The sequence below is a fragment of the Schistocerca gregaria genome, chromosome X (assembly GCF_023897955.1).
Source record: "Schistocerca gregaria isolate iqSchGreg1 chromosome X, iqSchGreg1.2, whole genome shotgun sequence".
NCBI classification, from domain to species: Eukaryota; Metazoa; Arthropoda; class Insecta; order Orthoptera; family Acrididae; genus Schistocerca; species Schistocerca gregaria.
Genome location: NC_064931.1, coordinates 250160510 through 250183178, shown reverse-complemented (window position 1 = coordinate 250183178; position 22669 = coordinate 250160510). Strand labels below are relative to the sequence as shown.

The following is a 22669-nucleotide window of genomic DNA, read 5'->3' as shown; positions in this document are numbered from 1 at the left end:
ACACTGCCTGGACCAACAGACCAGGGTCACATGAGCTATGTAAGTGGTCAGGTGTCTAACAAAGCACTGAAATTGTAAAATATATAAACTAACATTATTGCAATGTACTGCCCCTAAATGCACTCAGGTCCCAGGTGGCTTCATTGGCTCTAGACTGTGACTGAACCCTTGTTACAGTGGTGGCTGGGCAACTGGGCAACAGAGATAGACACTAGCAATTTAGGGACAGAAAGCCTTGTGCACTTTGCTAACATGGAGATGAAATCTGATGTACAGCAGAAGCTCTCCAGCCTTTACACACCACTTCTACCTGGATTCATTTGGTACACCCCTGCTGAGAGCCTAATACCTTGAATAGCTTGTAGTGAACTGCATCCAGCATTCTGAGGTAAGAAGGCTTTTCTGATCCAGGAACTTGTCACCCATATTCAAGCGGCACTCACAAAACGTCCCTACCAGGACTCAAACCCAGATTTCCAAAATATCTGGACTGATAAATGGGCAGGGACTATAGAGCTTAGCATCCAAGATGAGTCATATAAGACCTTCTTTTAAATCTAATGTGAAATACTTCTGTTTGACACTTCAAGCCTTTTCTGTAAAATATGTTTTGCAGTACTGAAAAGTGTGACAAAACAGATGCTCACTCTAATAGAGGGCTATAAAAAGAACTATAAAGTATGGCTGGCTGATCAACAAAATACACCAATGAGCCAACCACCATGGCAACATTAAAACCCATTCTTTAATCATTTACGGTGCAAATCACAGATTTAATAAAGCCTTTAAAGTCTTACCACATTTATTTCAGTCTGTTGAAATACTATGTAGGCCTAGATCATGTGATTATGCATGCAGTCTCACCTCACACCTAACAAACCTTTAATATAATATACTGGCATCTGTACTTCAGTAGGCACCACAGTTTGGACAGCCATAGGAAGGAAGCATGTGTCTTTGTGAATGAACACACTTCTTGCAGTAACAGAAAGGCAGTAAAGTGTGGGCAAATTGTTGACTCCTTCAGTAGCACCATCTCCACTGGCAACACCCCTCTTTGCCTGTGAAAAATGTTATCTTACATGTTCTGGACATTTTGTCAGCTGGTTAGAAGCACTGTATAAATTGAAAGGCACTGTTAAGTTACAAAAAAATTCACAGCACAAATGTGCCACCTGCTTCAACACTCAAAACTGTGACACTGCATGAAACAGAAAATTGAACTGGTAAATTAATTATGATAAGGTAGAAGGGAAAATATAGCCAGTTAGTATCAGACAGTGGAGGACTGCCAGCAATAATAACCAATATCAGCAGTGTGGTGTTTGAAATGTGGACTATGAACTAAACCACTTTTTGCAGCTACTTGCATCTGAAATTACTCCTCTGTCAGGTTAGGTATATTTGGGGAAGGAATGTTTTCTTCTGAAGTGGAACACATTTATTACACAGGTGAAAACACTGACTATCCCTAGATAAGGTGCAGCTCATAATTAAATGCTCCAAGGTGATGCCACCCCAAGATATACATTAAAATAAATTTCTCAATAATGTATTACAGAATTGAAACTGCCGAAAGGCATTTTGCATATTTCCCACACAGGTTTAAATAACACAGATTAATGATTTTGGAATTCTTGGTATGTAATACCGAGAGATGTTTTTCGAACAGGTAGTAGCTAGTCTTAAGGTTGCACCTTGAAACGGCACCTAGCTCTCTGTAGCTGTGGTTTGGGGGTGTGGCTTCTTTGGACTACAGCTCTTGTGGGCATCCCGAAGGCTCTGGTGTTTCAGTCTATGGGTGTCTTAGCACCTTGCATACAATTTTCACATTCCACTGCTTACATCAAAAGAGAATGAACAGAGATCATCAAACTTGACTATCTAATCCCTTTCTGTATAAATCTTATGCTTTGGTGTGTCAATGTTATGCGATTGTTTTGATAGTGTTAAAGACAGTTTTTTTCTTTTTCTGCCATTTGCTATTCTCTCTACCGCTGGAATAAGTTTCCAAATGTCCCTCCTGAGTGCACTAGTGTGCAGTAACATGAAGAGGTTATATTAAGTTTCGCAGATTTGAGAGAATTATTTGAGGAAAAGCACACGAGATATATCCCATTACTTTAGTTTGCTTGCCTGCTTGCTGGCTCACTGTGGGTAATGTGCATTATTAGCAAGTTTCTTTTTCTGGGTGTATTGTGCACGTGTTTGGAGATTTGCTTTTTTCTGTAAATAAGATCAGCGTACCACGAGTTCGAAATCATCACAGTATGAATCCAGTGAGCAATTCAGCAGGTAAAATTTTGTAACATGCTGTTAGGATGAAAGTAAAGTAAGTTGATGTGCTGAGACCCAATGTAAGTAGGAATCAAGAACAATAACTGGCAAGGCTATACACGCAATTTTAACTGAGCAATGTACACAATGCAGCTGAGTGGTTGTGTGTGCCGTATTAACTACCATAGTGGTTGAGCAGGTTAGCCAATTACAGCACAAGATCCATGATGTCATGGCAACATCTCTGTTTCATCAAAGGTTCATTTGAGCAGTTTCCAGGAGGCTCGTGCGAATGCGTAGAGCTGAATTCATGTACGAGTAGTGCCTTCTAAAGCTTCTGGCTACTTTCACTGTGGTTGTTTGCCAACTGAGCAGTAGCAGCAAGTAGACAGACACTATCTGGAAAAAATTTTTTGGCGCATCCAAGATGCAAGATTCGGGCATGGGCAGCGCAAGCCGAGTTATAGTGGGGGGGGTCATCCTCCACATGATCCATGTATGTGTTTCTTGATTCGTGATACTGCTGGTCTGTTTTCGTTTAAACTCCCACATCAAATGGAAGCCATCAAGTGAATTAATACACATTCTCATAAATCATGAAAGACTAAATTACTAGTTTCAATTTTCTTATTTTTAATTATTTCCATGTTATTAGCAATCAACCATTAATGTCTTAATGAAGGTATTTCTGTCAGTTTTGTGAGAAATTTGCTTCTATTAATATTTTTTCCACTGAGGCAGTTGATTTATTTGAAACTGTTTCATTCCACACTACTGGCTACTTTTAACTTCATTCAATGCAAGTGCAAATTTTCATTGCCAGATGAATGATATACCATAATAAAGAACCAAACATAAGAATACAGTACTGGACCCCCAAGAAAATTGGTATCCCAAAAACCACATAGGAAAGTTCAATATCAAGTACTTCAGAGTGCATCTTGACACACATGTGCAACTGGAGTGGACTGTAGCGTTTAGAATAGTTTATGAAATTCCGATGCTGCTGGAGTAGTCTGATGTCCTGTTACTTTTCTGACAGTATAATATCTCAATGCTATATACTGGGTGATCAAAAAGTCAGTATAAATTTGAAAACTTAATAAACCATGGAATAATGTAGACTGAGGGGTAAAAATTGACACATGCTTGGAATGACATGGGGTGTTATTAGAAGGAGGGGGAAAAACAAAAAAACAAAAACAAAAACAAAAAACACCCTATATTGCTAGACATGAAAGATCTCTTGCATGCATTGTTTGGTGATGATCATGTGCTCAGCCACCACTTTCATCTTGCTTGGCCTCCCAGGTCCCCAGACCTCAGCCCGTGCAATTATCGGCTTTAAGGTTACCTGAAGTCGCAAGTGTATCATGATCCATCAACATCTCTTGGTATGCTGAAAGACAACATCCCACACCAATGCCTCACCATAGCTCTGGACATGCTTTACAGTGCTGTTCTCAACATTATTGATCAACTACAGCTATTGAGGAATGATGGACACATTGAGCATTTCCTGTAAAGATTATCTTTGCTTTGTCTTACTTTGTTATGCTAATTATTGCTATTCTGATCAGATGAACCGCCATCTGTCTAACATTTTTCGAACTTTTGTATTTTTTTGGCTCTAATAAAACCTCATGTCATTCCAAGCAAGTGTGTCAATTTGTACCTCTATCTACATTATTCCATGATTTATTTAGTTTTCAAATTTATACAGTCTTTTTGATCACCTGGTATATACAAACATATGTAAACATTGACTTAAAGCTAACTAAGCAGGCAAATTTAATCAGTAGTTTTGAACTAAATATTTTGTTTAAAATATATTGGCAGCTGTAGCAGAATTTTACAGATTTGCCTTCTGTGAAACAGTGTTTTTGGATCACAAGACATTTGTCTTTTACTTCCTGTAGACCTGAAGTTATTTCTTAATTTGTGTTTACATCTTAAATTTATAGAATGCCATTTTTTCTGAATTTTATTCTAGCAGCACACCGTGTTTTATCATTTTAACTCCCCACATGGCTTTATTCCTACAGTAGAATATAAATCTTCAGTTGAACAGTTTCTTTGCCTCACAGTCCGCCCGTTAGCAGAGTGGTGCCGGCATGGTAGCTCAGCGTGTTTGGTCAGAGGGTTAGCTACCCTTTGTAACAAAAAAAACAGAACAGATGATCAGAGAACCTAAATGGGGGTCATTGGATGCCAATCCCAAACAAATTCAATGAATAGAACAAAATGAGATTTAAAAAAGTGGTCAGGATGGCGAAATTCTACTCCAAGGGGCCCTGGTTTCATTCCCAGCTGGGGCAGGAGATTTTCTCCGCTCAGGGACTGGGTGTTATGTTATCATTTCATCCTCATCTCTGATGTGCAAGTTGCCCAATGTGGCGTCGAATGCAATAAGTACTTGCCCTTGGCAGCCAAACTCTCCGAATGGGGGACTCCCAGCCCACAATTCCGTATGTTCATTTCCATTTTGCCTCCGACAACCTTGTTAATTTTTTTTTAAATTTTCCTGAAATGCATTGTCTTATTCGGATATAAACTACACAAGAAACTTTTTTCTTTCTTTCACAATAGATTTGTATTCCTTATTGGCTTTTTGCAGTGCTATGTAGATGTACACCCAATTGAAAATGCTACATAATATTGCAGAGTACGAATTAAAAACTGTCAATGTCACCACATAGCAAAACGTTATGGTACTTTGAGCTGCAGAGTAATTTTAAAATGAGTAATATGCCAGGAAGTGCTGCCTTATTTACATTCCTTATCTGTGTATATTTATAAAACAATTGCTCCAGGTTCAACTTCCTAGCTCCTCTGAACATGCCGCAGGGGTGCACATGGTCATGTGATGCCCCACCATGCACAAAATTCCACAGAGAAATGCGATGAAAAATGTATGAGCAGATGAAACACCAAGCATGGGCTGCCTACATCACCATAACTATGAAGGCGCAGTGTGGGCTGTTGTCGGGTGCTCTCTAGCAACTACTCAAACGAACCTCAAGTGACCCCACAGACTGAATCTCCACCGCACTCAAACTGCAATGTCTGAAGTTTAGAAATGAAAATACCAAGTACATTAAGCATGCAATGAAGGTTATACAGCACATTAAATTTATCTCCAAAACACATCTTTTACTATGATTTGTTGTTGAAAACCGTTTGCAAATGCGGAGATAAATAAGCCACCTACAGATTTTATCTTTGAGTTAGCTTTTGATGTTATTTAGTTCATTATGAAATTGAAATAAGATACAGTACGTAAAGGTTTGGCTAAAGTGTGATTACCACCGCCTTGCCTCCCCCTTTAACAATGGCAGCCTGATCTGTAGTATAGCCCAAGGTGAAGGTTAGTTCTGATCAATAAATTTAGCAGCTTTCTCCAATATGGAAACCAGAAGCTGTGCCTGCACTAGATATTAGCATGGCATGGCTAATACCTAACCTGGTCAGTCTTTTATAGTACACTTACATAGACTATAGTTACTACTGAACATGCATGTTTAGTTTCTCAGCAGATAACTTTCAGGATGAACGACCTGACTAAAAGAAATGCTCAAGTATTTTATTAAATTATGTTTATGTTATAGAATAAAAACCCATGAAGTTATGCTCACAAAAGGTATTTATTTGGATTAAGTGAGTTTCAAGTAACACTTTATTCTTTGCCTTTAGATCATTTCTTACTATGATATTTGACACTTTTTTTTACATAAATCTTTCGTATCATAGCTACATACAAAAAGGTATGATTTTCAAGATATTCTTTAACACAGGTCAAATATTGATCAGATGTCTTCATTTTCTTTTAGAAAGCAACATACCTTCTATCCTCTATACAATGTAGTAAACTGTTTTACAGTATGCACCCAGCATTTACTGGTTCTTTGTTTTTTGACACACACACACACACACACACACACACACACACACACACACACACACACACACGCACACACACACGCACACACACACGCACACACACACGCACACACATTGTACAGCTCTTGTCATGGTAATACACTTCATCACTTCATTTGTGCACATTTGCAGCATTTTCCCATGCCAGGATGTCATAGGAGGAGTGAATGGACTAGTCCACAGTACATTGTAGAGTGTTTACTGACATTTTTCTCATCAGAAATAAGCTTGAACCTATTTTGCTGCACATGTTATGTGATTCTCCCATGTCATACCTATCCACTGTTACACCTAGAAATTTATAGCTGTCTCCTTTAGTTCTAGGTCTCAAAGCCTGACTGATGTCCAAAGTGAGTGTGTTTGCACATTATATATATATGTAATGTTTTGGTTGCGTTTATGAAGAGATTGTTTTCTTTGAAATAGTGGTCTCCACTTTTCACATTTAGTGAAGCATTCTCTTGCAGGTCATCTGTTGTAGAACTGGTAACAAATGAAGTGTCATCTGCATACATGACTACACTATCTGATACTGATTTGGTCATATAATTGACATACAAGAATTAGTGGACCAAGGATGGATCCTTGGGGAACTCCATATTTAACAATTTCATAATTTGAAAAGAGACTTAATATTTTGCTTTTTGCTTTATTTCTACACACTGCTTTCTATTTTCCAAAAATGACTTAGTGATGTCTACTGCTTTCCCCCTTATCCCATAAAGATGAAGCTTTTCTAATAGGATGTCATGACACACCCAATCAAACAGTTTAGATAGGTCCAGGAATATAACACATACTTTGTTCCTTTCATGAAGGACTTTAGTTACCAGTTTTACAAATTCAGCTATTGCTGTTCTGTTATATTTGCCCTTTCTGAATCCATGTTCATCATTTGGAATATTGCACGTTTGTGTAAAATTCAATATTATTTTATTATGGTTTCTATTGTTTTGGGGAGTATAGATATAGTTATAGGGCTGTAGTTTCCTGGGTCTTTTTGCAGCCTCCCTTATGTGTAGAGGCTACTTTTTCAGGCACATTGGAAATATTCATTTTTCTATAGATAAGTTTATCAGACAGGCTAATGGTTTTAATACCCATTATAAACAATATTAGTTTAGTGGATATGCCATCAAGTCCCTCAGTGTTTTGTTTTTAAACACTTGTTTTTACAATTTCTGATTCATTAGCTGTGGTCAGGAATAAGCATTTTGTCTCACATGGAATTTTTAGTGTGTTTATTTTTTAAGTATTTTGAGTTATTACTTTGTCCACAACTTCAATATAGTTTTTATTTAAAGTACTCTAGTCATCTTCAGATCATAAAGTATCTGATTAGCATTGGTGCCATAATGGTTTGAATCATTAAATTTTTTTAAAATAACGTCCATACATGACAATTAAGAACAGCTTTCATAATCCATGGCCAGTTTAAGTGAACAATGATAGAACAAAGGCATTAGGTCATTAAAACTTAGTGATTGACAATAAGCATTCATGTCATTTTGTAATGGCATAAGTGCTATCAGATACTAAGTTGTAATGACATAATGCCTTTGTTTTATGACCATCATTCAATTACAGGCTAAACAATGAAAAACTCATGTATAGATTTTGTCATTTAAAGAAATGATTTTAATGGTGCTTTAAGTTTAATGGGACCAACACTACTCAAGATAGATCGTTAGTTTGAACTATTAACCAATCCGAATGAAGATTTCATGCACTATCTTTACTTCATGGGTTTTCAACCAACAAAAATTTACAACATATCAAGTATCTATTAGTTCACAATGACAAACTTTGTAACTGCTGGTGCTAAATGAATTTAAGGCATGTTAGGAACTGAAATAATTCTAGTTACTTCAAAATCAGCTATTTGGGTTTAGAATTCCACACTGGTGGAATATAAAGTATTAACAGGAAAGAAGTGTTGACCGACTGATTTCTGAATGAAGTTTTATTAAAATTTATGTGTAGTACAAAACTGCATGAACATATCGCAAATAAAATAAAACATTTCTTAAATACATAATGGAATATCAACTTTAAAATTCCAAAAGAGTCCTTATTTCAAATCTTCAGTTCTTTAGTTGAGTCAAATATTTCCTTGTACCAAATTTTTTCACTGAGTCACAGGCTTCTTTTCAGACAGTTTCCACAGAATTTTCCTTCCCATAAAATATCTTAAGATTTCTTACGCAAATTCAACATAAAACATTTTAAAAATGCATCAATTGGGTCAAAAGCTCAGTATCCAAGACACCACTTGAAGTGTGGAATGTACCACCTGTGCTCTATTACCTTTGGTCTACAATGGTTCATAGTCTCTGCAGCAAAACATTCTTTCACACCACATAGAAAAACGTTGCCACATTCCAGGCTGCTCCATCTGGAACAAATTCATGGTATACCCTTTGTAGTAAGCTTTTTGTTAATGTAGGAACTATCTTAACATTTGGAAAGTTTAGTAGTCTACATATAATCAAAGCAATTTAATCACACACACACACACACACACACACACACACACACACACACACACACACACACACACACACACACACACACACACACACACACACACGTTATGTCAAAATGATTTTAAGAACACTATGAACATTATGGTATTTTTGTAACCCTCCAGGTTTTCACATAAATCACATTGAATATATCTGTGCTATTACTGGGTCAGATCAATCTACAACCAGTCTAAGGTTATGGGTAGCAATCAGGAGATCACATAACAGGATGTCTAATCTTTTTATTCATGTAGCCCATGCCATAACATCACTGCTGTCAAAGGTTAAACAGTGCAGCATGCTGCTACCTAATTGACGTAATTTGATTGATTGTGAATCTGAATTAGTAAACTGATTTTTCTCATGTATATTTACTAAATGGACATACTGTCATATAGATGCTTATCCCCTAAGCTTTCATGTATTCTGAAGTTTTTCATTTGTCAAGGGAATGACAGTAGGCACAATTTGTGAAGTTTAGCAAACTTGAGTTACTTAACCTGATAATTCAGTTTATACCTAAAACACTGGTAGTGCACTGGAAATAAAAGCTCAGCCACACTCAGACCATATGTTAATAGTTTCTTTCCTGCAACTTTAGCAACATACTTAAAAATAAAAATTTGAGTAAACAATGTTTACCTTTAAGAAATTGGTGGAAAAGGCTGGAACAAGTACAAGAGAAGCAAACCAATTACATTAAGCAGAAGAACTCATTCATACTATGTATCTTAAGATGTTTTCATGCCTCATCCAAACAGAAAAGTATTAATGATAGCATGAGCAAATTTTGCTCACAATGAGACCATGTTAGAAAGAGACTCATGACCACTAGACCAGTAAGATGTTCTTTACAATATTGCAGTGCCTGTGGTATTCTGATAACTATGCGCTGCAGCAACCACAGGCATTATGAAACATTAGATGAATTCACAATTGCAAATAATTACTACTATCAGCTGTAGAGTGGAATAGTGACAATGAAAATTGTGCCAGACTGGTACTTGAAATCCCGATTTTCCACTGTTCAAGTACAACATTGATCTGTACAGGAATATACATAATGGATGTGCAAGTACAGATCAGATATATGGTTGACAACTTATGGAAGTTTGAGTCTGGCCACAGGTCATGCACAGATAGCCAAACAGTAAGGTGACCACTGACAGTAAGTGGGAAATCCAAGTTTGAAAATTTGGAATTGACTGGGACTCATTGTCATTTCATTCTACATCTGATGGTAGCCATTTGGAATTGTGCATTTATCTAAGATGTTTTCTATTTTTCATGAGAGACCCAGAGAAGTATTGGATTATACAAAGATAATGGGCTCTAAGGTTGCATTCTTACATAAAGATTAAAGTGAATAGTTTCAGCTACTCAAAAGCTCTAAATTTATGTTATCTCCAACAGCAACCAATGTCAGAATTTAGTTGAAGGATCAAGCAATAGTACGGGGTGAGGAGAGAAGAAAACAGGTAAGGATGTTTTGAGAAACTTTGCCAATAACTGGTTACACTGAAGTTCATATGTAATATTGTTCTTTGGCCATTTAAGACAAATTTACTTAGCTAAGCCCACTATTTGTAAGAGCTCACCTGTAAAAAAAATTCTAAAATCTGTACATTGATGGAGTAATATTCCTAGGCACAGTTCCAATTCTTTGAGAAGGTTAGTTTCCTCCAGTAACAGTGAAGCTTTCAACATTTACAGGATCCCATAACAGACTAAAATTAGTGAGTTTTGTCCATCCATTACTTCAGGCATCACATTGTGGAGATGCAGAATGACATTCTACTTTTTCGCACTATCAATATGGAGGATCACTAAATTTCATTAAAATCACTGCTTTCAAAATAATTTGGAAGGACACCCACTATGAAAATATGTTTCAGTGTCCAGTTACTATGACAAATTTGGACACTGAAAATTAGAGTTGTTCTCTACCAAAACTATGGTTCAGTAGTTTTTGTACAGTACATAAATTCCGCAGTAAATGGTAGGATTGTTGGTAGTACTGGTAACATTGATAGGCAAAGAAACTAATATGTATGACAAACTAGGAGTCAACATCTGTTTTTCATGTGTTTACTTTGCACATAATTAGAACTGCACATTGTTCAATGTTGGACAATTGTGTATTTTATATCCTTAAAAAATATAAACTGCATTTTGGAAATAACTTATGCCCTTTTATGTAACCAGTTTAATTACCCTTGATGCAAGTGTAGTTTGTGCAAATGAACATAAAAACATATATAATCACTATTTCTTACTCAATTGACTGTCAGGGTCACAGTTAAAAGTTACCTGTTCTTACTAATATATCTGAAGTAGTTCATGAATAGCAAACATGTTGTATGTAAGCTAAACTAAGTACTGAAGCAACATTTCATATTGTAATTTTTAGGAAATCTTGTTTCTAGTGTTGTATGAAATCCGTATTTTTACTACAATATCCCTCTGTTTCACATTACAAACATTTTTTGAATATTATCTTAAGTCAGCATTGACAGTTCCTATTTTGCTATAAATAGTGTATTTTTAATTAACAGACATGATAACTATGTAGAAATATCCAAACTCATTCCCTAGACAGTTCGTCACTTCCTGTTTCTAGAGGAAACTAGTGATACACTAATAAAATTTGCAAACCATGCAACTGAAATAAGGGAATCCCAATAGATTTACAACACATGTAATGTACAGTTAATGAGATTATGATAACTGACAACAGCTATTAGGAAAGCCACCATAATCTAAGGTAGCCTATGAAAGTTTTAGAAACTACTAAAAATGTAAAATTATTCTGTGATCCTGATAGCATTATGTCAGACCAATGGACTGTCAGTTAATGTGCATAATATGGATATTATTTAGCACAGGAAAGTTTCGATCAAGCTTCAAACTATTGCAAAGCCATTTTACAATAAATGATGCCCAAAAAACACCAAACCCAAACGAACAAATTATGAAACATATTGAAAATATAATGCTTACCTCATCTACATTTGGACCCATTGGAGGTTCACTATCTGGCGTGACATCACGAGACACAGGGACCTCAAAAAAGCATCTAACTCTTCCATCTTCACATAATCTGAACACAAGCGGTGTCACCAATTCGTCAGCACGGAAATTGCTGTCTTGTTCATTTTCTTGAACAATTGGGCGCCCATCTGGACCCCAAGTACGGACTGGTCTTGGACGAGTGTTTTGTTGAATGGAAGTGGTACCTTCATTGCCAGTATCATTCTTTAACTCTGAACCTGATGCACCTTCTGTAGCCTGCTGTGCTGCAGCCTGCTGTGCTGCAGCCTGAAAATAATGGTAGCTTTAGGAATGGTATTTATTCTTTTCCATATAAATCAGTAAGATTTAATGCATTAAATTATAACATAGGTTACAGGAACTATTCCAGTGTCAGGGAATTAGCCTTTGTAGCTCCATATTTTCAATGAATCACAACCTGTAAATGCCTATGTGGGAATTATCCTTAATATGAATAGATGGAAGTTTCTTTGCAAGTTTACCAATCATTAATCAAATGTGTGGGACACCACCAGTGATGCCTAGGTCTTTTACAATCTGACTAAGTATACACTATTAGTTAACATATGCATAATGTAGTAGTTACTTCACTGAAAGTAAAACTTCAAACATTACAGAAGTAGTGAACGAAAGTTATTTCACATGCATTTAAGTATTAGGAGAAAAACTTGCTAGTCCTGAATATAGTTCAGATGAGCCACCATCTTGCAATTGTCTAATGCTCATTATTGGAAAACAAGTTTTCTCCATCCACTTTGCATAAATGGCAATGCAAATAAAGGATCCCAGGGCTGGGCTAGGGAACCGACTACACTGAAGGCTATGAGTAAAATTAACAGAACTGCCCAAAAATTGTATGAGCTTGGGCCATGTAAAGACTTTTCCCAGGATTTTACTGAACTTTGTTGTTAGTTTACAAATTCCATAGTTGAAAAGTTCACCCCTTATTAATCACTGATTGTTATATTTTGTCTTATTTCTTATGAGCAGTATCTATTAAAGAATGCAGTACTAATGTATGCCTATACTGTGGGAATCCTGTTTTATAACCATGGGACTTATCTTTTATGTTAAAATTTAGTTATTGGAGATTTAGAAATTTTGGGCGTCAGCAGATTCAGAGAAATCAGGCAGAAGTATACCAACAGTTCCCAGAAGTTTACAGTATTTTAGGCATAATTTGCAGTGGAAGTTTGGACAAAGTGAAATCTTTAATACTATCTTTTAATGTAATTATATTTGGGTTAATTGTTAAAGTATTGTGACAATGTTTTTATATCAAACCTCAACAAGTTAGTAATTATAGGAGCTTTCAACATAAATATATTAGCAGATAAGTTACACATTAGACTACTCAAGTATAATCTGATTGAAATATAATTTATAATACCTGATAAACACAGCAACCAAGGAGAAAAACTTGACAGTCTGCAATAGATAATCACTGGTATTCATCTGTAAGATCTTACATTATCTGTTATTGTAAGTGCTTTGTCAGACCACAATGCAGTAGAAGTAAGTGCACACAAAGGTTCCTAACACATAGTTGACATTGACATACTACGATGAACACAGACCAAAATATAACTCATTTGAATAATATGCTAAGGAATGTGGATTGGAATAGTATTCTAATGACACATAGTTATGGCAAATTCTGAAGTGAACTATATTTTCGACCAAGCCTGCCTGTTAATAAAAGAGAATTCAGTTACATGCTGTAACCTGAAACTGGATATCAAGTTCAGTCACTGGGGCTAGAGAAAAACAAATGGTATGTTAAATGACTTGAACAATAAAAAATTAAGAGTTCAAAAAGCATCAGAAATACTATGTAGACCTAATTTCCAAAAACAAACATTTTGAAAGTGTCATTCAAACCTATTTCCAAAAAATCATGGTCACCAGTAAGTAGAGAAATAGGTATATCTGGGAAAAATACAATTTGAAGTCACTTGCTGATAAACCACACAATAGAAACTCATCAGAATAAGATAGCGAATCTATTTAACAATTACTTTGCTCCAGAGGAACACCAGTGTCAGGTAGTATATTTTTGACACCAACAAGTAAACAAGAAATAATTAAAATGGTGAGTAGCTTAAAGAATTCCCATGCAGCAGGATATGATGGTCTTAGTCTGGGCACTCTTAAGAAATGTGTACATAAAATTGCATCATCTTTATTAACAGTTAATTTTCGTATGGAAGATAGTCTATTTCCAAATGAGTTGAAAGTGGCTCAAGTTGTACCTATTTTTAAAAAGTAACAAATCTAGTAGAAAACTTTCAACCCACTTCTGTTCTTCCAGTAACATCCAAAGTCTTAGAGACAGTAAAATGCAAAGAATCTTGAACTTCCTGGTATGCAAAAAGAGTGATTTCTAAGGGGCAGTATGGGTTTGTCAAGGGGGTCATCCACCATTACAACAACATCCAACTTAAATGTGTCACTCAAGCAATAGATGAAGATATATGTGGCATCTTTCTAGACTTGCAAAAAGCATTCAACTGTTGATATGATCATATTGCTACACAAACTGTGGAACTATGGCATTCCAGGCAAAGCCCATAATCTGATGAGGTCCCACTTAAATAAGAAACAGTATGTGTATTAGCTCTACAGAGGGAGCAAACAAATCAAACACTACTAACAAATTTTGTTATCCCACAGGGGTCAATATCAGGACCATCTTTTATTATTTATGTTAATGATAGTCCATAATAAACCATGCTACAGCTATCATATGCAGATGATACCACATTAATATGCTGAAGTCCAAGTTAATAGCTTGAAGTGGGATCAAATACTGCAGCAGGCTTAATTATGCAGTATTTTAATGAAAAACTAATATTAAACACAAATTAATCTACCTATATTTAATTTGATCTTTAGAGGCAAAAAACTCATGAAAACAAAATTTTAATGGGTGACAAATACATTACAAACAATACTCTAGCAAATTTCTTGGCCTGACACTTTACGCAGAGTTCAACTGGTCTGATTATATAAATGACATTTGCAAAAAGCCATATACTACCATATGTCCTAAGAAAGCCGACCTTTTTGTAACATCACTGAGGCAAATATTTTGCACTATTTGAATCCCATCTAAGCTATGGGGTAGAAGTATGGGGATCCAGCAGTGAATGTAATGTGAAAAGTGTACTTATCTTACAAAATAAGGCAGTTATAATTATGAAAAATGTGTCAGTCCTGCAGAAATATGTTTAAAGAATTTAAAATATTAACTGTTCATAACCTGTATGTACTGAAGATAATTATGGCAGTAAACCTTAACACACTTAATATAGGAATACCCGAACCACACACACACACACACCCAACCACACACACACCCAACCACACACACACCCAACCACACACACACCCAACCACACACACACCCAACCACACACACACACACACACACACACCCAACCACACACACACACACCCAACCACACACACACACACACACACACACCCAACCACACACACACACACACACACACACACCCAACCACACACACACACACACACACACCCAACCACACACACACACACACACACACACACACCCAACCACACACAATCACACAATCACACACACCCAACCACACACAATCACACAATCACACACACCCAACCACACACAATCACACAATCACACACACACAATCACACACACACACAATCACACAATCACACACACACACCCAACCACACACACACACCCAACCACACACACACACCCAACCACACACAATCACACACACACACAATCACACACACACACAATCACACACACACACAATCACACACACACACAATCACACACACACACAATCACACACACACACAATCACACACACACACAATCACACACACACACACACAATCACACACACACACACAATCACACACACACACACAATCACACACACACACACAATCACACACACACACACAATCACACACACACACACAATCACACACACAATCACACACACACACACACAATCACACACACACACACACACAATCACACACACACACACACACACAATCACACACACACACACACACACAATCACACACACACACACACACACAATCACACACACACACACACACACAATCACACACACACAATCACACACACACAATCACACACACACACACACACACAATCACACACACACACACACACACACACAATCACACACACACACACACACACACACAATCACACACACACACACACACACACAATCACACACACACACACACACACACAATCACACACACAATCACACACACACACAATCACACACACACACACACACACAATCACAAACACACACACACACACAATCACAAACACACACACACACACAATCACAAACACACACACACACACAATCACACACACACACACAATCACACACACACACACACACAATCACACACACACACACAATCACACACACACACACAATCACACACACACACACACAAACACACACACACACACAAACACACACACACACACAAACACACACACACACACAATCACACACACACACACAATCACACACACACACACAATCACACACACACACACACAATCACACACACACACACACAATCACACACACACACACACAATCACACACACACACACACAATCACACACACACACACACAATCACACACACACAATCACACACACACACAATCACACACACACACAATCACACACACACACAATCACACACACACACAATCACACACACACACAATCACACACACACACAATCACACACACACACAATCACACAGAGAGAGAGAGAGAGAGAGAGAGAGAGAGAGAGAGAGAGAGAGAGAGAGAGAGAGAGAGAGAGAGAGAGAGAGAGAGAGAGAGAGAGAGAAAACATCTCTCATAGAACACTTAATGAGAAAACCCCTCACTATGCAGACATAAAACTTCTGAATTGTTTCCATCCTAATATCCCCCAAATTGCCTATTATGAAACTAAAAAAGAAATTAAAATTATGGCTCCTAGACAATCCTGTATGTTCAACAGATGAGTTTCTAGATTTAGTACACTTGTATGATGGAAGACTATCTAAAAATATATGTAATCTCTGATCTTAGACTGTCACAAACTTTAAATATTTGAATCTGAGATCTGACTACTGTCACATACTGTAGATTCCTTAATCTAAGTACTGCAATAACTAATTGTTTTTAAGTATAGTCCATATATGTAACATTATTCTCTCATCTAAATTTAGAAAAAGTTGAATAGATGAAAATGCCAGACAATAATTATTAGTAAGCAAGCCTCTGACCTGTCCAGAAGATGAACAGGAAACCTTTTTGTAATCAGTTGGTGATGGATCAAAATAAATAAACACTTTACTGAAAAGAGGAAAACAGCTCTAATGTGTAAGTGATTTTTCATTTTGAATTTACCTATTAGTTCATGAGATTTTTCAGATCGATGGACATACAACATTTTATAACCAATAACTTATGGTTGCCATCATCCCAAAACTGATCAGGTCACTGTGACCAGGACAACAAACTGACACTATAAAATATTTCTAGAGGGATTTGTTTCTACTGTAACACTAAAATTGTTAAAGTTAAAAAATTTTATACATGAAATATGAAGGCATACATAGGATGGTGATGGCCAACCTGCTCTATCACAAAATGCTTGTTTTACTTAATATTGATGTACTTTTGCTTTGAACTATTTTACAGTAAAAGATAACTACGTTTATCTCGATTTAATATGTTTCAGGTATAAAATGCACTTAACAATTACTCTGTAGTTATGCTGTAAGGAATAATTCAGTAGGTCAGTTTGTATTTTCTATCTTTTTAGAACAATTTTACTTCACTTTGTCCAGCTAAGCTAATGCTTAACTAAGTACCTAACAAGATGTAAAAAACAAAGTATTGTCAGGGTGCCCCAGCCAAGTGTGATAGGACCACTGTTCTTTCCTTTGTACTTCAGTTATCTAGTGGACAGGGCAAGCAACAATCTGTGACTTTTCTGATGATTATGCAGTATATGGAAAGGTGTCAGCCTGTAGGATGGTACAAAAGAACAGGCAAAATTTCCATTTGGTGTGATGAATGCTCAAATATAGCATTACTAGTGTTCTACTTGATAGTCATGTTGATTAACTATCAACATGTAATGCAAAGCAATATGAAATTTAACAAGCATATGAGAATTTTAGTAATTAAGGTGAATGGTAAACTTCAGTTTATTGGGAAAGTTTTGTTAAAGTGTGGTTCATTTGTCAAAGAGACAGCATAAAGTGCACTACTGTGACCCAGTCTTTACTTTTGCAAGTGTGATTGGGATCCCATCAGGTTGGATTAAACTGAGAAAGTAATTCAGAAGTGTGTTGCTGGATTTTTGTTTTGTTATGCTCGTGTGTACAGAAACAACTGGGTCATACATGCTTAAGTCAAAACTATAAAACACAAGAACAGATGAGTGAGAAACAACTATACATCAGTCCCAATTGACATCATAGAAGACAGCTAAAAAACAGGCACATGGAAAAAGGGCTAAAGAAGACACCATAGAGAAACAGAGGTCCAAAAATTAAATGGCCATAGCCATATTGCTTTGACAGATAAAAAAAGTCAACAGCCAGCATATCATTTGCTAAAACAGCTGATAAAGATGCCAAACCCAAGTGGGAATGTAAAAGGTTAAAATAGGGTTATTCCATCATGAAGTGGCAGATAGTTAAAACTTAGATGCATCGATGTGTTGTGGGTAGGTTCAAACACTAAGTATTGCAAAGATGCTTTGGAAACAAATGAGAATCCATGGAGGAAACAACATTCTTTAAAAGGAATTTTATTGTGAAAAGTTAGGGAACCAGCATCTGAAGCTGGCTGCAGAATTATTCTACCACAACCAATGTACATTTTCTCTAAGCACCACAACGGTAAGAGAAATTAGGACTTGTTTGTAGGCATATAGGCAGTCATTTTCCCCTTGCTGTATTTGTAACTGGAACAGGAAACAGTATACATGTAGATGTACATAAAAAGTCTGATATCTTGTGATTTAACAGTTATGTGGCATTGTCAGACCAATTCTAAAAACCAGTTGACTGTACAGAATAATTTTTTCTTTCCTGAAAAATGATTTCAGTGGCTTCCTTTTAGAACTGCTGTGTTTGAAGAAGATCTGTATGGGAATATGGTCAACTGGAAAGTCATTGACCACCTGTCATTTGGTTGCATATATGAAGGCAGAAAAGCAGAACATTCAGTCAGTGTCACAGATTGTTATGATTACAGCACTAAACTACACTATCCCCACTAATAATGTGCATCATTTTGTACAAATGTTTAGATACAACAAACGGGGCTGGCTGACAGATCACTGTTGCTAATTATTGGCATCAAAATTTCTTAGAAGTATGTATAGCATAAGACAATTGTGAAAATGGGTCAGAAGTGGTCTAAGTAGATATTCATTGGGTAGCAAAGGATACAACTCCTTTTTATTTTCTTCTTTGGTTTAACTGATATCACCCACACCCTCAAAAGTGTGTAAAGGCATTACTTGCAAGTTTCAAGTCAAATAAAATGATTTGACTTTACAGTTCATATAATTTGCCTGAAGTAACATCCAATAACGTTAAAGCTAGTTGGTTGCAGCCCGGATGAAGTGTGACAACTCAAATTACCACTGTCAGTTGAAGGAAAAACTACATACTACAAACAGCAAAATATCTGAAGAAATATGGGGCAAACTAGTGTATTTGTGTACAAAAAATTTAAATCAGTGTTCATGTGATGTTACTGCAGAAGTGGTATAGTTTTCAGAAGGAACTAGATGACAGTGACAATGATAAAATTCATCTTGCATATTATTGGCAGATTCAAAGTGAGAAATGCGTGAGTAGATGATTGTTACAAAAAATTTTCATCAACAGTAGCATACAAATATTTTTATCAGTGCATGACAACCTGTTCAGCCAACTAAATGAAAATAGCACTGATATCCAGCCTTGCTGTTGAGAAACTTGGAACGAACAAGTGATAAAGTTTAATTTTACATACACAGCAGGCAACAGCTCTCATAAGAACTGTGGTAAACTAGCACTTTGCAAAATCAAGTACTTTTCACTTATCCTAAGCCCGATCACTGGATCTGTAACTGCAAAAATGAAAAACCAGTCGCAAACCAATGAAGAAACACTCATAAGAGAAGCAATGCTCAGTCAACAAGTGATTCAGGCAACTGGAGAAGCACAGTACATGGATTCAGGAACAACTGACCACATGTCCTACATTCCTTTATGAAATATGTAGAATTTCCAGAGGCAAGACCTGTTCACATTTGTGATAAATACACTGCCACTGTCTGGTGACTATTCTGGCCTACAATGTGAAAGAATGGAAGGAGAAGCACATTAGCATTGTTTCATATTTGCCGGTGTCAACCTACAGCCTGTTCTTAGGTGCAGTCATTGATAAAGGTATGACTGATAAAATGCATGGCCTTAAAGGATAGAAGTAGTGTTGCAGTGGGAGAACACATTACAAATTGTTTAAAATTAAGTTTAAGGTTCTCCCAAATTTTGAGTAGCACAAATGTTGCTACTTGGGAACACCCTTTCAAGGCACATCAAAATAGCAGACACGTTTAACGAATTTTTTTAAGTGCTGTACCAAAACATTTTCACTGTTAAGATTGTATTTTTTTAAAATGGGTGAACTACTGCTTCCAGCTTGTGATACCAAATCAAAAGCACTACATGAGCTTGTACAGCTAAGTTTGTGTATAAAACTTCAGAGATGTTGCTTATACAGAAATTTTTTAAGGACAATTGCAGTACACATGAAACATAAAAAGCAGTGTAAATAATTCATCTGCAGCAGGCAACCTTCAGAATGTTGGTGTGGTGCAAGATTCAACCAAAGTCTTTAGAGAGAATGGTGCACACACTCAAGTTTTCTTTACAGGTGCAGTAGCTGATTAAGGTGTTCAGTGTAATAGGAATTCTCAGTTAATATATTACAGATCGTTGAGACTGCAAACAGAATGTGGGAACCACATTCATTTTAAATATTTTCAACCCAGAAAGGTAAAGCTGTGACGTGGAGAAAAATGGAAAATGCAGTTAATGATGAAATTAATTGCTTGACAGTTAATCAAAACCTGATATTAGTTTATGCACCTACACTTGAACTGGTCATTAGTAACAGTTGAATGTACAAAATTAAGTATTCTAGTGGTGGTGATACTCCAAATTTGAAGACAAGAGATGTCTAGGGGTTTCAAGTGAGTTGCAGAGAGATTTTCTTGAAATATAGTCTAGTGACTATGACTGTTGAGATTGTATTACCAAATGCAGCATCCACAAATAGGTCTAACTGTTTTCTGTCCAAATTGATTTTATTCATGGAAATTTAACGAACCTTTTAAATAAGCAACCAAAATTTTTTAAGGAGGGGTCTAACCCTGTGTGTTAAAGCCTACATTTCACATCAGTTTTGTGCGTATTTGGTCTCCCCAAAAAGTCAGATCCATATATATTCAAGAAGAAAAAGATAATTTTAAAAGTATGATAGCTACTAGAGATTCCACCACCATTTAATTTTTACTGAGTGAACTACGAAGATAATTTTACATCACATCAAGAAAATTGCGTAACTATTTGGCCTGCAGGCAGAAATGTTAGCAGATCGTTCTGTTTTTCTGTACCAAGAAGCCTATGCCATTACCATGCTACGCCACTTCATGATCAAGGATATTAACCCCATAACAGTACCCACAATCAAATGTGTGCCATCATGCATGAAAAGGGTCAGGACGTAACCAATATGCCATACAGGCGAGCTCAATAATGTGATACTGACTGCTGTTTATTTGTCAACTAGGAAATCAGTTTCTGTTGTTAAAGCTTTCTAAACCCACTTTTGTGTGCAAGAATGATCACCACTAAGGCATAGTTTAATGCCCATTGCCAAATGGCTGCAGTGTCATCACTGCTGAATCAGATTTCACTGCACTGTGCATGTATGTTTGCACAGCATGTTTGTCAACTGTTGAGCCACTGGTGGTTAAACTTCAAGACCTGGATACATCTAAAAGACAGCCAAGGAAAGGCAGAAAATCACCACATGGGGTCAAAAGAATCTTTAAAGAATACTTCAAGACACCAGATCTAGACAGAAGCCATGGGGCAGATGGAATGTGTGTGACCAGAGGCAACAGTGAAGGAAGTTGCAGTTCCGAATACACACTGGAGATGTGGCAATTGTTTTGGGAAGTGGTGCTCCCCTTCAAGGGGAAGACACAGAACTTGGGATGTTCAGGGAAGCTATGAAAGTGTATATCACAGCTAAGCAACTGTTGGTGCCTGATACATAATGGAGGAACTACAGCCTTTATTAGTAGGCTGTTCACAGGGCTAGTTCAGAAGGCTGCTTTCACAAGCTGGACCCCACAATGGCGAGTGGGGTCCAGTATCTGCAATGCTGAACAGTATGCAACAGTCCCATAATCAATATGAGACAGAATCAGGACTGTGTAAAGCCATGAAAGAGAAACTATCTGCACCCCACCTAGTGTTTCTGAGGCAGCAAAGTGTTGAGGTGTAACCAGCAATTTCACCTAAGTTGGTGAAGGTGGGGAACCATAAAGTGGTGCATCTCAACTTGAAGTAGTAATTGATCTTTTAAGTAAAGCTCTCATTGTGGGTGGACAATATAACAGCAACAGAAGTGCACGACATTAAGTCTTGCTGGCTTAAGACCGAAAGCTATGGGCGAGAGCCCATCAATTGTATGGCACCATGCCGCCAATGCTCAGCAACAC

General features: G+C 36.8%; 1 protein-coding gene across 2 annotated transcripts in view; it reads right to left on the bottom strand.

Moving 5' to 3' along the window:
* Positions 1-8163: 8163 nt before the first annotated feature.
* LOC126299421 (uncharacterized) overlaps positions 8164-22669 on the bottom strand; it is a 50124-nt gene continuing 35618 nt past the window's right edge. The window contains exons 4-5 of one of the 2 annotated variants that reach the window (XM_049991318.1): positions 11742-12059; positions 8164-8611 (exon numbers count right to left, since the gene is read on the bottom strand). In XM_049991318.1, the coding sequence (XP_049847275.1) occupies positions 8531-8611; positions 11742-12059 (399 nt within the window). In that variant the 3' untranslated portion in view covers positions 8164-8530. The remainder of the gene's footprint in view (positions 8612-11741; positions 12060-22669) is intronic. The other variant, XM_049991319.1, reaches the window with a different exon arrangement.